The sequence below is a fragment of the Harmonia axyridis genome, chromosome 4 (assembly GCF_914767665.1).
Source record: "Harmonia axyridis chromosome 4, icHarAxyr1.1, whole genome shotgun sequence".
Taxonomy (NCBI): Eukaryota; Metazoa; Arthropoda; class Insecta; order Coleoptera; family Coccinellidae; genus Harmonia; species Harmonia axyridis.
In genome coordinates, this window is record NC_059504.1 from 27,572,465 (window position 1) to 27,585,353 (window position 12,889).

The 12,889-nt window shown below is 31.7% G+C and overlaps 1 protein-coding gene across 5 annotated transcripts; it reads left to right on the top strand.

The window, feature by feature from the left end:
* Positions 1-115: 115 nt before the first annotated feature.
* LOC123677830 (protein VAC14 homolog) lies at positions 116-12,549 on the top strand. 5 transcript variants are annotated; one of them, XM_045614554.1, is made up of 16 exons: positions 117-356; positions 410-560; positions 611-844; positions 898-1,239; positions 1,512-1,635; positions 6,217-6,324; positions 6,464-6,600; positions 6,677-6,815; positions 6,921-6,971; positions 7,068-7,163; positions 7,303-7,408; positions 7,467-7,644; positions 7,696-7,814; positions 7,934-8,013; positions 9,612-9,765; positions 11,070-12,549. In XM_045614554.1, exons 1-16 carry the CDS (start codon positions 256-258, stop codon positions 11,215-11,217), a joined length of 2,268 nt encoding a protein of 755 aa, XP_045470510.1. In that variant the 5' UTR covers positions 117-255; the 3' UTR covers positions 11,218-12,549. The 5 variants fall into 5 exon arrangements, 4 of the variants coding, with proteins under 4 accessions (XP_045470510.1, XP_045470512.1, XP_045470513.1 ...); XM_045614556.1 differs by having other exon boundaries at positions 6,223-6,324; XM_045614557.1 differs by having other exon boundaries at positions 614-844; positions 6,223-6,324.
* The last annotated feature ends 340 nt before the right edge of the window (positions 12,550-12,889 follow it).

The following is a 12,889-nucleotide window of genomic DNA, read 5'->3' on the forward strand; positions in this document are numbered from 1 at the left end:
CACAGCCTTCTATACAGTTGAAAGTTGAATATTCATATCTACTTTCATTATCTAAGTAGTTCAAAAGGTTAAGTAGTCTGTGGTAGTTCTAATTTAAAATTTATTTATTAAAAAATATTTGAATGTAGCTATTTGACAGCTGCTAACCCAACTAATATATTAATTACTTAGACTACGATCAAAAACTATACATTTTATTAATCCTCTTTCCTACATCTCACTGAAGGAAACTTGATAATTTTTTTAAAGCGAACCATGTCTGAAAAGGAATATGCTCCTTTAAGTTCAGCTTGTGTCAGAGCTCTTCATGATAAACTATATGAAAAAAGAAAAACTGCAGCTCTCGAAATTGAGAAGTAAATAGTGGAAATTGAGATCATAATTTTGAAATGAAAAATATATTTTTTAGGATGGTTAGGGAATTCTATAATGTAAATAATACATCGCAAATACGTAGGTTACTGAAAGTTTTGGGCCAAGATTTTGCTGCATCACAAAATCCTCATGCCAAAAAGGGAGGCCTCATAGGGTTAGCTTCAATTGCAGTAGCATTAGGGAAGGTAATATCTAGCATTGTTGCAATATGCATTTACTTATTCGATTGTAACAGCAGGATTCTGAAATATACATGGAGGAGTTGCTGTCCCCCATCTTGAGTTGTTTATCAGATCAGGATACAAGAGTTAGATATTATGCTTGTGAATCTTTATATAATGTTGTCAAAATCGCGAGACACTCTGTTTTGTCTCACTTTTGTCCAATTTTTAATGCCTTATGTAAACTTGCTACTGATCCAGATCAAAATGTTAAAAGTGCATCAGAACTGTTAGATAGATTGATGAAGGTAAGAGTAAATTCATTAAATATTTTCCTTTAATAATTTAAAACTTTTTGTAGGATATTGTAACAGAAAGTCTAATATTCGATCTTGATAGTTTTTTACCTTTACTGAGGGAAAGAATATGTAGTAGAAATTCTTTTGCTCGGCAGTTTGTCATAGCATGGATCTCAGTGTTGAATATGGTGCCAAACTTAAACCTCACTATTTATTTGCCTGAAATTCTAGATGGATTATTTAAAATTTTAGATGACCCCATTGTTGAAGTGAAAAAAATGTGTGAAGCACTCCTAGGCGAATTTTTGAGATCAATAAAAAGTGATCCATCAAAAGTAAATTTTTCTGAAATGATAAATATCTTGATTGTACATGCTCAGGAAAAGAATGATGATTTAGTCCAGGTATTATTTTAGAAATACAACTTAAATTTGAACAGTAGTGGATCATAATTATTAGATATTAGAAAAAAATGGTGAATAATTTTAAAGATTGAATGTTTGAAATGAAAAGTGAAAAAAAGTTATAAATTCATAATTTAGAAATCTATTCACAATTTTGATATTTTATTCTGACTGCTTTAAGATCCAATACTGCATTCAATCTAGTATCAATAGGCTAATATTCTTCACTATTGCTTTAGTTTAGAACAAACCAAATATTGAATTGTTTCTAGTTCACTGCTATAACTTGGATTAAAGAATTCGTCCAATTATCAGGGCCTCACATGCTACCATATATGTCAGGCATTTTCACTGCAGTATTACCGTGTCTCTCATATGATTCGGACGCCAGGAGAAGTATCCTTATTTGAATATTTTTATCTAACATCAAAATCACAAAGAAATTTTAAAGTAAAAAAATAGAAATTTCTTTTAGATTTCATAACCTGGGAGATAATAGCACTTCAGTAAATCTTTAACATTCGAATATCCATTTTGGGATATTATTTCTAAATTTTAATTTTTTAGAATCATCAAAGAAATTAAATTTCCAACAAATCAAAACTGTCTAAAACTGTAATAGATATGTAATCGAGTAAAATATAGCAGATATTCCAGATTCACCCTTGAAAGAGTCAATATAAAAATAGAAAGATCTACAGGAGATTTTAATATCAATACAAATTTTCTTAATAATAATTTCAATTTCTAAAATATAGGCACTGTAAAAACTCATAGTTTACAATTACTTAAAGCTTTAATCTCCCAGAAAATTACTAAACAAAATAAACACTAATTTCAGAAACACTCTGAATAAATTGTATCTTAATCCTTTTGAGCGCTCGTTCCAGAACCCTTCGGCCGATTTTAGCAATTATTGTTTTGCATTGTAGCTTGATTCCTCGGGGTAATATCTGTGCTGACCTCACGTCGTTTTTTGTTATATAACTAAACAAAAAAAAAATTAAATGTAAAATTCGGAAAAAGCTGTGAAGTGAATAGTTTGTAGACTAGAATGTTTACAGTCAGATGTTGCCTCATCGTTTCAGAACATTTCCTCTTTTTATTAATTGTGATATTAGTCCAGTAAAAAAACTATAGGTTGTTCAGGGGTGCTGTGGGATGATTCTGTAAGTTATCTATCACTAGGACCCTGTGCTAATTTGTTGAGGGTCGAACAACTTCAACATTTTCGGACTTTTTTCGGTTTTTTGCTTATAACTTCTGAACTATGTTATTTTCGACCAGAACGTTTATTTTCAAAGTTGTAGGGCAAGAATTTCTCTAAAATTCTGTATTCATAAACTTTTTCCTAAACCTAATATCAACTGAGATACAGTCGGTTAAAATTAGAGGAACTTTCTCAAAATGATAAAAATTGTCAGAAAACAAAGGTTTTGGCCCTCTAATATCGACTATCTCGATGATATTGACATACTGAAACATAGGGAGGGGAGAGGTAGCTCTGACTAAGTGCCTGTTTTTGTGAAGTGTAGTTACTAGTTATTACAATGTTATCGTAGCATGTTATCACTTTACTGTGAATTTCTATCTACCCATAATTATTTTTAACTTCAATAAGCAAATCAGCTAATTGAAAACAATAGGTAATAACCACGAATTAATTAAAGAATATAATCGTAATAAAAATAAGTTGTATAGCATTAAATTCGCTACAATTTTGTATTCATAAACCCAGATCCAGCTGATCAAAATCAGAGGAATTTTCTCAAAACGGCGAAAATTGGCAAAAAACGAAGCTGTACGATGCATTCCTTCCCAACGCCGGTGAAGTGGACTTCGGTGGCCAAAAATGCGATGTAATTGATGGAGGGTTCCGGCTACATAGGGTGGTTTGGAAGGTTTGGACGACGTCAAGTGAAGCAAGATTCCTGGTAGTCTGCCAAAACTACGCGGACTTCATGAAAAAGCACTTTGGGAGTAATACCATAGTGGTTTTTTATTGTTATCCTAGTGGGATAAGCTACCAAAGAACCAGCAGAACGTTAGGTGTTCCTTGCTGAACCTCTTCACTAAGTAAATGTTTTCCAAGACAACCTCAGTCAGCACAATCATGTAGACAACGTTCTTGTCTGTCAACGATTTACTCCACAGGGAGTTCTGAATGAAAGTTTACTTTTCATTCTTTTTGTTCACTGCTGTAACATATAATAAAAAACTGACGATAATAAGTAACTGACGACGGCATCTGAACAGTTATATTTCCAAAGAAATCATAATGCAAAAAAATTATTGCTAAAATCGGCAAAAGGTTTCAAGAAATGAACTACACTCTTTGTTGAGATTTTGTTTGTCTCCTAATTTTGTCGATTTATATCACGTTCACTGCGACCAGAGATTTTGCCCATTTCAAATTATGTGCGGCACATGCCTCCGGCGGCATGTTACAGTTCATGATTTTTGTGCGGCTAATGCCCCCGGGGAACATTTTTCCATTTCCTATGTGGCTAGCGCAACCAGTTGCTCTAATCCATTAGGAACGTGGACGCGCGAGGCAACTCCGTTCCCTATGTGGCTAGCACAACTCGCACATTTATTAACCAAGCTTTCTGCGTACATGCAAAAAATTTTTTTGCATATATACCTATATGGTTATATTTGTGTTCGAATGGATAATTTAATTTTTTTTTCTTGAGATTAGGCATATTTTAGTTGGGTTTTCATTTAATTTCTCAATTCAGCTCTTTCATTTAATAGGTTCTGCATTTATAATTCTTTAGATCATTGGGTATTTTATTTCTCCCCATGATACATCAGCAACACAATTTAATTTTTTATTCTTCTATGAATAGTTGGTTTATGCATAAATAATAAATAGTATTCGATATTGGGATTTCAAGTTAACTTTTTCAGCTCAGTTTTTTACCCTAGATTTTTAGAAATGGGACACCCTACACCCCACTTGACTACAATTATACAATGGACACAAAATGAATTGAATATCGAAATAAATGAAAAATAATTATATATGTATAGTGTATCCCATCGAATAACTCAATATCTTAGAAACGGATAACATTTTTAAAAACCGATAACGGAGTCATTTTCGAGATATGTGAGTCCAAAATCTATACCCTATATGTCTAAAACAGTAATTGATTCCTATGATCTATTATTATTATCATATAAACCATAAAAACTACTGAAAAAAAGTTTTAGAATTTTTTCTGAATATAACGGATGGAAACCAAGAAAGAGCGAGATATTTGAAACAGTCATTTTTCAGAAAAGCCCTGAAACTCGAGAACGAATCAACATATCTATGATCTAACTGATATCGTATTATTTGGAAAAAAGAGTTCGAGGGTCCTTGAAGATTTTATGTCTAGATCTTATAGTTCTCGAGATGCTTTCAGTAAACATCGAATTTGGGACACATATACAAACTAATAATAATATTAATAAATAATAAATGTAAAATATGCAAAATTCATTTGAAATTTTAATAAATATAAACAAAAGTATAACAAGTATAACAAAAAGCATGTCGTTCAAATAAAATTAGTGAGAAGAAATATTTATACTAAGTTACAACATTATAACTAGTGTATAAGTTGCGCTAACGACATAGGGAACGGAGTGGTATCGCGCGTCTCAGTTCCCTAATGGATTAGAGAACTAGTTGCGCTAGCCCCATAGGAAACGGAAAAATGACCTCGGGTATGCGTGTGTAAATTTCTTTTGAGCTATATCTAACCAACGGGCAATGTAATGGGCATCAGGACCATGTGTCGTGATAATTATACAAAAAAATATTATTTTACAATATAAATCAATTGCAATTTTTCCAGTAAATCGGTGAAAAACCAACAGGGATATCGGGTATCACACTGGAGTAATCCAACATTATTTTTGGTTGTGCACTGAATTTAAGGCTACATGTCGCCGGGGATATCTGTCGGAGTGAATGTGATATGTATAGGGTGTCCCAATGAAAATTTGACCTCCCCCCCCAGATAATTTTGTTCCGAAAAAAAAAACACCCTTGGGAGGATATGTCGAGTGTTGGTTAGTTTGAAAGTTATTTGTGTTCTGTACACAACCCAGTTAAAATTTTCAAAATCAATTCATTATTTACGAAATAATGTAATATTGAACTTACCGACAGAGAGTGATGTTGAACAGACAGTTGAACTGCCCTAACTCAAGAATGTAAGAGTTTCGAAGAATCCAAAAATAATTATCAAGTTCTGTATTAGGGAGAAAGAATTCCTATGACGACATTGTTCCGAAAAAACTACCCGAGGGTGGCAACAATCCCAACAGTTTTTGAATTGGGAGGAGATGTTGCTTAGTTGAGAAGTTTTCTCTGTTTAAGTTTTTTCTATTCTCTGATCATCGCCGTTGAAATTTTCAAATTTGTTTAATGGCGAAACAATTTGAGTTTTTGAATATTTTTACTTTAAAAAGGGGTTTGTTGCCACCCTCTGGTTCTTTCTGAACAATGTGGGCATAGAAATTGTTTCTCCCTAATACAGAACTTGAAAATTATTGTTGGATTCTTCAAGGCTTTTACATTCTTCAGTTTGGGAGGTTCAACTGTCTGTTCAACATCACCCTTTGTCAGTAAGTCCAATATTACATTATTTCGCGAGTAATGAACCCATTTTGAAAATTTTAATTGGGTTGTGTACAGAACATAAATATCTTTCAACCAAACCAACAATCGACATCTCTTCCCTATTCAAAAAATGTTGGGGGTTGATGCCACCTACATGGGGGGTAGTTTTTTCGGAACAAACTTATGATGGAAACTCCTCCCTCTCAAACAGAGGATGTTTTGAGAGGGACGAGTTTCTATCATATATATATGTCCCAACGAAAATTTGACCTCCTCCCTTCTTTTTTGTTGAAATTTAAAAGTTGTTCTTGTTTTAGTTACTTTTTTAATGCATGCTTTTGTTTTCCTTAACGCAGTGACAGACATAAAGGAAACTGCTACGGCGATCAATTTCACCTTAATGAAGCTCCTTTCTTTGCAAGGGGAAAAAACAGAAACAGAGAAATCTATTAGGTCCGATTCAGGTAAATCATAAAATTATGATACTAGTGATTGATATATTTTTTTTGCTTTGTATTACTGAATACACAAAATTATCCTTTTCTCACAATCAATGATTTATGTTGGTGTTATCCTAGATGAATTTCACTATGTCAATTTTAGATATTATTGTGAAGGAAAACATAGATTTGACTGCAGTGGTTACAGTGCTCACTCAATTCTTGGCCCATAATTCTATTCAAACAAAAGTTGCAGTTCTAAAATGGATATATGACTTGTACTTAAAAATGCCAGAACAGGTATGTTTTTGATGATGCATGTGACTCTTGACTTAAAAAAATCCTACTTCAATTAAGCTGGCCATTTCATTGTTAGGTGGCGCCACACCTTGAAGTTTTGTTTCCTGCTTTGCAACGGACACTTTTAGATCAATCAGATGAAGTTGTTCAACAGTGTCTTGTAGTTATCGCTGAAATTATATCTCCATACCTTGAGAATGTACTGAATGAAAGCGGTGAGTCTATCTTGTATTATACTTATATTTTATGAGTTAAGAATTTTTTGATATGAATTATTTAATGTTTTTGTTTTAAATATTCTCATGTGCTAAATCTTTTAGATTCCATGGAATGGAATTTTTTGAACGAATATTGGGACACTATTGATCAAGGTAATTACTTGATTTTAGATAGTTATTCTAGTACAAATGAATTGAAATAAAGAGAGAACTTACATACAATTAATTCATTTTTTATTTCAATTATAGATTCAAAAAACCAACAAATGGTCAAAAAGAAGGATATGTCCAAACGAAATCATGAAATTGATACCTATAAAAAAGATTTGTCCATTTCTGACAAAGGTGAATAATGAATGTTTATAATTTTCTCCAATCAACTCTAATTTTTTATTTGCATCTTCTCATTTGACATGAACAACATATGAGATTATAACTTTTTGGTTTTTATCAATCTGATTCTATATAGTTTCAATACTTCCAGATGAGTCAAGTGAAGTTCCATATTTCACAAAATTCATTTCGGGTTTGCTGACTTCCTTCAAAGTAAATAATGAATTTCTAGATGAAAGAGGGTCATTTGTATTAAGGTTAGATGTCTTAAATTTCGAATAATAGCCTAATAGCAATATAAATATTTATTTTCAGGCAGCTCTGTTTACTTCTGAAAGCTGAAACAATTTATTTAGCAATATCAGAAATTCTTCACAATGAAACTGATCTGATATTTGTGTCTTTAATGGTAGAACACTTGAATATGATATTATTAACTTCATCAGAATTATTTGAGCTTCGAGAGAGATTAAAATATTCATATCAAAAAAAGGTATGATCATAAACAATGATGTTAGTTGGAATATAATTCAATTTTTTTCAGGAAAACTTTGTAATCTTTATTTGTCTATACAGAACATGGCGTTTTAACGCAGCAGCTACAGTTACTCTTTGCTTTTTAACACAGCATTTTGAATGTGCTTGTAATATAATTAAAAGGTTGTATCCTTTTTTTTTCTACTCGCCATCTTGAGTAAAATATATTTCAAATGAAACATGCTCATTAATGATTTTAAACATTTCAACAATTCTTATTTTATATTCCTTAACGTACATTCTAGAGGTGATTTGGAGATAACAGTGAACTTTCTAACAGAAATTGACAAATTCGTCCAATTGCTTGAATCACCAATTTTTGCATGTAAGTAGAAAATAGTGGTTCTTTTTGTTGATATAAAGGTAATATTTTCATATTATTATCATTATTATTAGAAATTGGATTATGTGCTACATAAAAAGCTTGAAATATGCATGAAAATTGTCAAAATATGCATTTCAGTACATTTTTAAAATTTATATTAACATATTACATCAGTGAAGTAGATAATTAACAAATATTACTATTTTGTTATTTTATAAATAGAAACAATCAGATATTGTTTCAAATGCATGGAGGTAAGGTTGTGCCTTCAATAATAATAATAATATAATGTTTATTTACTATAAACATAAGATATGGCTAAGAACATTTTCAAATGTGGAGAAGAACCGTTTATTTTCTATTCAGGTAACTGGGAAGGATTCGGATTTGGGTTACTACTAACTTTTTGATAAAAGTAATAATAATAATGTTTATTCAAAATTAACATAAAAAAAATGTGTTCAAACTTAACTTTGAGTATAGAGGAAAATACCTTCAGCAATGCGGAAGTCAATTGGTATAGCTTATGTATTAAATGAATAGAATAAGTAATGGAAAAGAATGAGTTTCAAGTTCTCTAATTCTTGTAGGTTAGTAGGTATGCGACAGAAATGAGTGCTTATTTGAAACATATTTTTTTTTTAAACTTGAACTGACTCATCTTCAGAATTTTTATTTATTTGTGCCACTTTTTGACGTAGGCCATTTTTTTCGACAAATTTCATCGATATAATGGTTTAAAAAATAGTATATTATATTATAAGGATTAAAAGTGCATATTTTTTTTACGAGCAATATTGCAGTTGCGAGGCGGAGCGCAGCGCAGCCGAGCGAAGTCGATAGTCATGGATATCTGGTATTGTTGATAAATATTGATTGCCAAGTAGACGTACTTTTAGTTCAAGGATTAAAAATAGCGTTTATAATCCTAGGATTAAAAGTGTTACTAAGCAACAAGCAAATTTTTGTATGGTAAGGGAATTGATGGCTTTTGCACCTGAAAATAGTACAAAAATGTCAACATTTTTTGATAATTGGAGAAAAAAAAAACATTATCTTGAAAACCGCTCAGGATAATTGTACGATTTTTTTATTGAATTCCCGACATTGACATTTTTAAAGGTAATTTTTTGAAAATTGCAGTGTCTTTCAGACCAGCTGTAGAGTGATCCGTAAACTTGCAGAATACTTGAAAACTTTTCGGGAATTCTATGAAACAAATCGTACAATTATCTCGCACGGTTTTCAAGATATGATCTTTAGTTTAAACCATGAAATTTTTCGAAAAAAGAGGCCTACGTCAAAAAATAATACAAAGAAATTACGACAAGTGGGGTATTTCGAAATCAGAATTTCATGAAGATTATGAGTATGATATAAAAATTGGGCATTCTCATTTAAAAAAAACAGGGTGGTATCGCGTTTCACCACTTCCGGATCAGCCTGTAGAGTCAAAATTAATGCTTCTACGCTGAGTACTGCCAATTCAAAAAATTTCAATAATTGTCCTAGCTCAAAATTTCCAAGAGTTATCGACCGATCGAGTACTATTGACTCAGCCTGTATATTTGCCTTACAATTAATTTTTTTTTTTTCAGTTTTAAGATTAGAATTATTGGAAGTACCTTGTGACCCAAATTTAATTAAGGCTCTGTATGGACTTTTGATGTTATTACCACAGAGTGAGGCCTTCTATACTTTGAAATCCAGACTTGATTGTATACCAAGTTTGAAGCTAATGCACGATTCCAGGTAAAATTGTTTATTCTCAAAGTATTATTTTCATGATATTATACATTATAACAAGATCAGCATAAATGTAGAAAGAACTTCATACATGTGCACCAAACTTAAAACAAGCCAGATCATGTTCGAGGATACGTCACTAAGTTGTATTGTATGATACAAAAATGTAGTTGGGGCTGAATGTTAACAAAAAACTAACCGAGATAAACATATACAGCATACTATTAGAAGGTCATTTCAATTTTAAACTGTTTCACTTACAGTTGCTTCATTAGATATTCGTAATGAAAAATGATGAAAGCACTGACGTGAAGTCTGTGAGCATTTGTCATTCATGCGCCAATTGCGTTCTTGGATACCACATAACTGTACACAAGGTGTTCTAAGTTCGAGACTTTTTTAGAGAACTGGACATATTTGAAATCTGAAAATTGAGATTATGATTTTTTTCAATATTTTTATGGCTGTAAGGCAAGGTTTTGTTTTTGGTCGATATTATTTTTTAGAGTGATTGTCAAAACTGATTATTGGTAAATAATTCGAATGAATTACATACATTCATTCAGTTTTCCTTTCGAGGAGGTAGCCATGGAAAAGATAAAAGAGATATTTTCCTGAATGAACTGAATTAGCAAATAATTCGAAATTTTGATTTTAAATTAAATTGATGGTTGCTTATTAAAGAATTTATAGTTTATGTTATAGATATAGTTGAATGTTACTGCTAATATTTTCATGATAAGGTTTGATAACAAATGTTAATGAAAAATTACATTCAAAATCTAAATTTCAAATGATTTATATTATTATTCATATATTTATTTACAATTGTTCTTCTAACAGCGAGTAGCTTCATCAGATCATTATTACATTTTGAATAACTAAATTTTTGGGCGGTCGTTCCCTGAACAGATCGCACCATTATTTCGTCACAATGTCTGTAATTTTCGAATTTTGAGCCGGGAATGGTCTCAAACGAAAGGGTTTGATTCACTGATGGCGAATCCTTCCTCAAATTTAATTATAACCGTCCGACTGGCTGGATTGGCGTAAACACGATAATTCTGGAACAGATATTTTTTCATAGATTCATTAGATTAAGTGAAAACTTGAGTCAATTAAACAGTTAATCGTCAGAATGCATTTTACTGCGGTAAGCATCTCCAATAGTTTCTAGGTCGTAGATTTTAACTCGACGCTAGATTTCTACGATTAGAGCTAAAAGGCCTGAAATTTTCCAATTCTGTCGAATAATCCGACCGTGGAAGCTTTCAGCATTATATTGAATATTTAATATTTTTTGTTGACAGAAATAATGGAAATGAGACTACCAAATGTAAAACACCTGTTCATCATTTCAATCTATTTGGGGAATTTATCGATGCCCAGATAAAATATCAGGAATTTAAAAAGAAACTTCGAATTAGTGATGTAAATGGGAGACACAGAAAACATTAAAAATAAGATTTTTTGGAATATTTCAATTGAGCATATTTACCTTCCCATTTATTTATTCTTCTTGCTAAATGTTAAACTTGAGCATAATACAGTAACCAGAAATGTTTGTGTGTTTGATAATTTAATTGTAAAAATTTGTTTACAATTTTTTTATAAATTGTTTTATCTAATGATCTTATAATATGGTAATTGTTTGAACTCTGATGTATGTATTTTATATAGTTTTATATAGTAGTGCAATTACCACATATATATGTAAAAAAATAAAGATTTATTATTCTCTGTATTCCATTCAATACTAAAACTTAAAGCACTATAGGGGGGTCTAGACCACAGCAGTAGTTGTTTACTTTTTCACACATATGGCCACCAATACATTGTCTTTGAACACATTTTTGGGAATTCCCACAAATAATGTAACACTTAGAACCATAGATGTAAAATAAGGCGAGATGCAATCACCCGACTAAAATGGAATCGGGTTCGCCTAATATGTGTTTTATGACATCTTAGGTTCTCCTTATTGGTACTATTCATTTGTCAAGCAGTAGTTAACCTCGTTGTTTCGTGTTTGGGTGAGATTATTGTGGAAATTATTTATATTTAAAAGACAAATTTTGTTGTATAATAAAATAAATGATAGTGCCTTGTATACTATATATTTCTTTTAATATTTGAAAGCCCTATCTGACTATTTCACCGGAAACAAAATCTAATTCTGAATGAGATTTTGTAACTTGCTTCAAATTGTAAAATGTAGAAACATAGAATGCTGTCGTCCAAAAAGTCCCAATTTAGATTAATAGACAATAGGTTTTTTCCACCACCAGTAAAAGTAAAACAAACAGTTAATGATTTGGTTTTGGAAGATAGAGGGCAATTTCTTAATCTTAAAATCAATTTAGTTCTACGCTTAAATGCTTCACCCAAAGATTTCCAAATGCCCAACGATTTTTTTTTGTCAGACGGTAAAATTGAAGCTATCAAATCGAACATTCAAAACATGTCATCTTTATTATGCTTCTGTCAAGTCACTAAATTGTCACATGGGGAAGATACATAAAAAATTAAACATTAACACTAATATGCTATAAACTGGTGTGCATTATTCAAAATTTAGGGCACCACGATGTTGAATAACTCGATGAGAACGACGTATAGATGTTTCCAAAATTGGATGCAAGTGAGCAGACACACAACATTGAGCGGCAAACGTCCAATATCATCGAAAACTTAGAATCCCGGATTCGGATGTCATGAATTGAAGATTGTTAGTTGCAGTGTCGCCGTCAGGCATTTGGCGCCCCTGCAAAATAAAATTTCGCCGCCCTACTTTGCCTAATTGATCTGAATTTTCTTTGAAGGAGTTCTTTGCAATTCCATATGAAATCATATTTTTCAACTATAATTGAATTATAGGGAAATTAATGCTCTACACCTTCGAAAATGAACGTTTTGGTCGAAGCTACTTAGTTTAGAAGTTATGAGCAAAAAACCGAAAAAAAAAACAGAAAATGTTGAGGTTTTTCGGCCCTCCTCAAGTTAGCACAAGGTTCTCGTGTTAGATAACTTGACAGAGTCATCCCACAAAACCCCTGAACAACCTGTAGAAGTTTCATTAAGTTCGGATTTTTTCCAGCAGACCCCACATTTTTTGCTCTGTCTACTGAAC

Excerpts from the sequence above, each read along its gene's own strand:
- LOC123677830 (XM_045614554.1), top strand. The coding sequence starts at position 256 with ATGTCTGAAAAGGAATATGCTCCTTTAAGTTCAGCTTGTGTCAGAGCT. Across the intron at positions 845-897 it reads TGTTAGATAGATTGATGAAG|GATATTGTAACAGAAAGTCT; the intron begins GTAAGAGTAAAT and ends AACTTTTTGTAG. Across the intron at positions 7,164-7,302 it reads TTTGTCCATTTCTGACAAAG|ATGAGTCAAGTGAAGTTCCA; the intron begins GTGAATAATGAA and ends CAATACTTCCAG.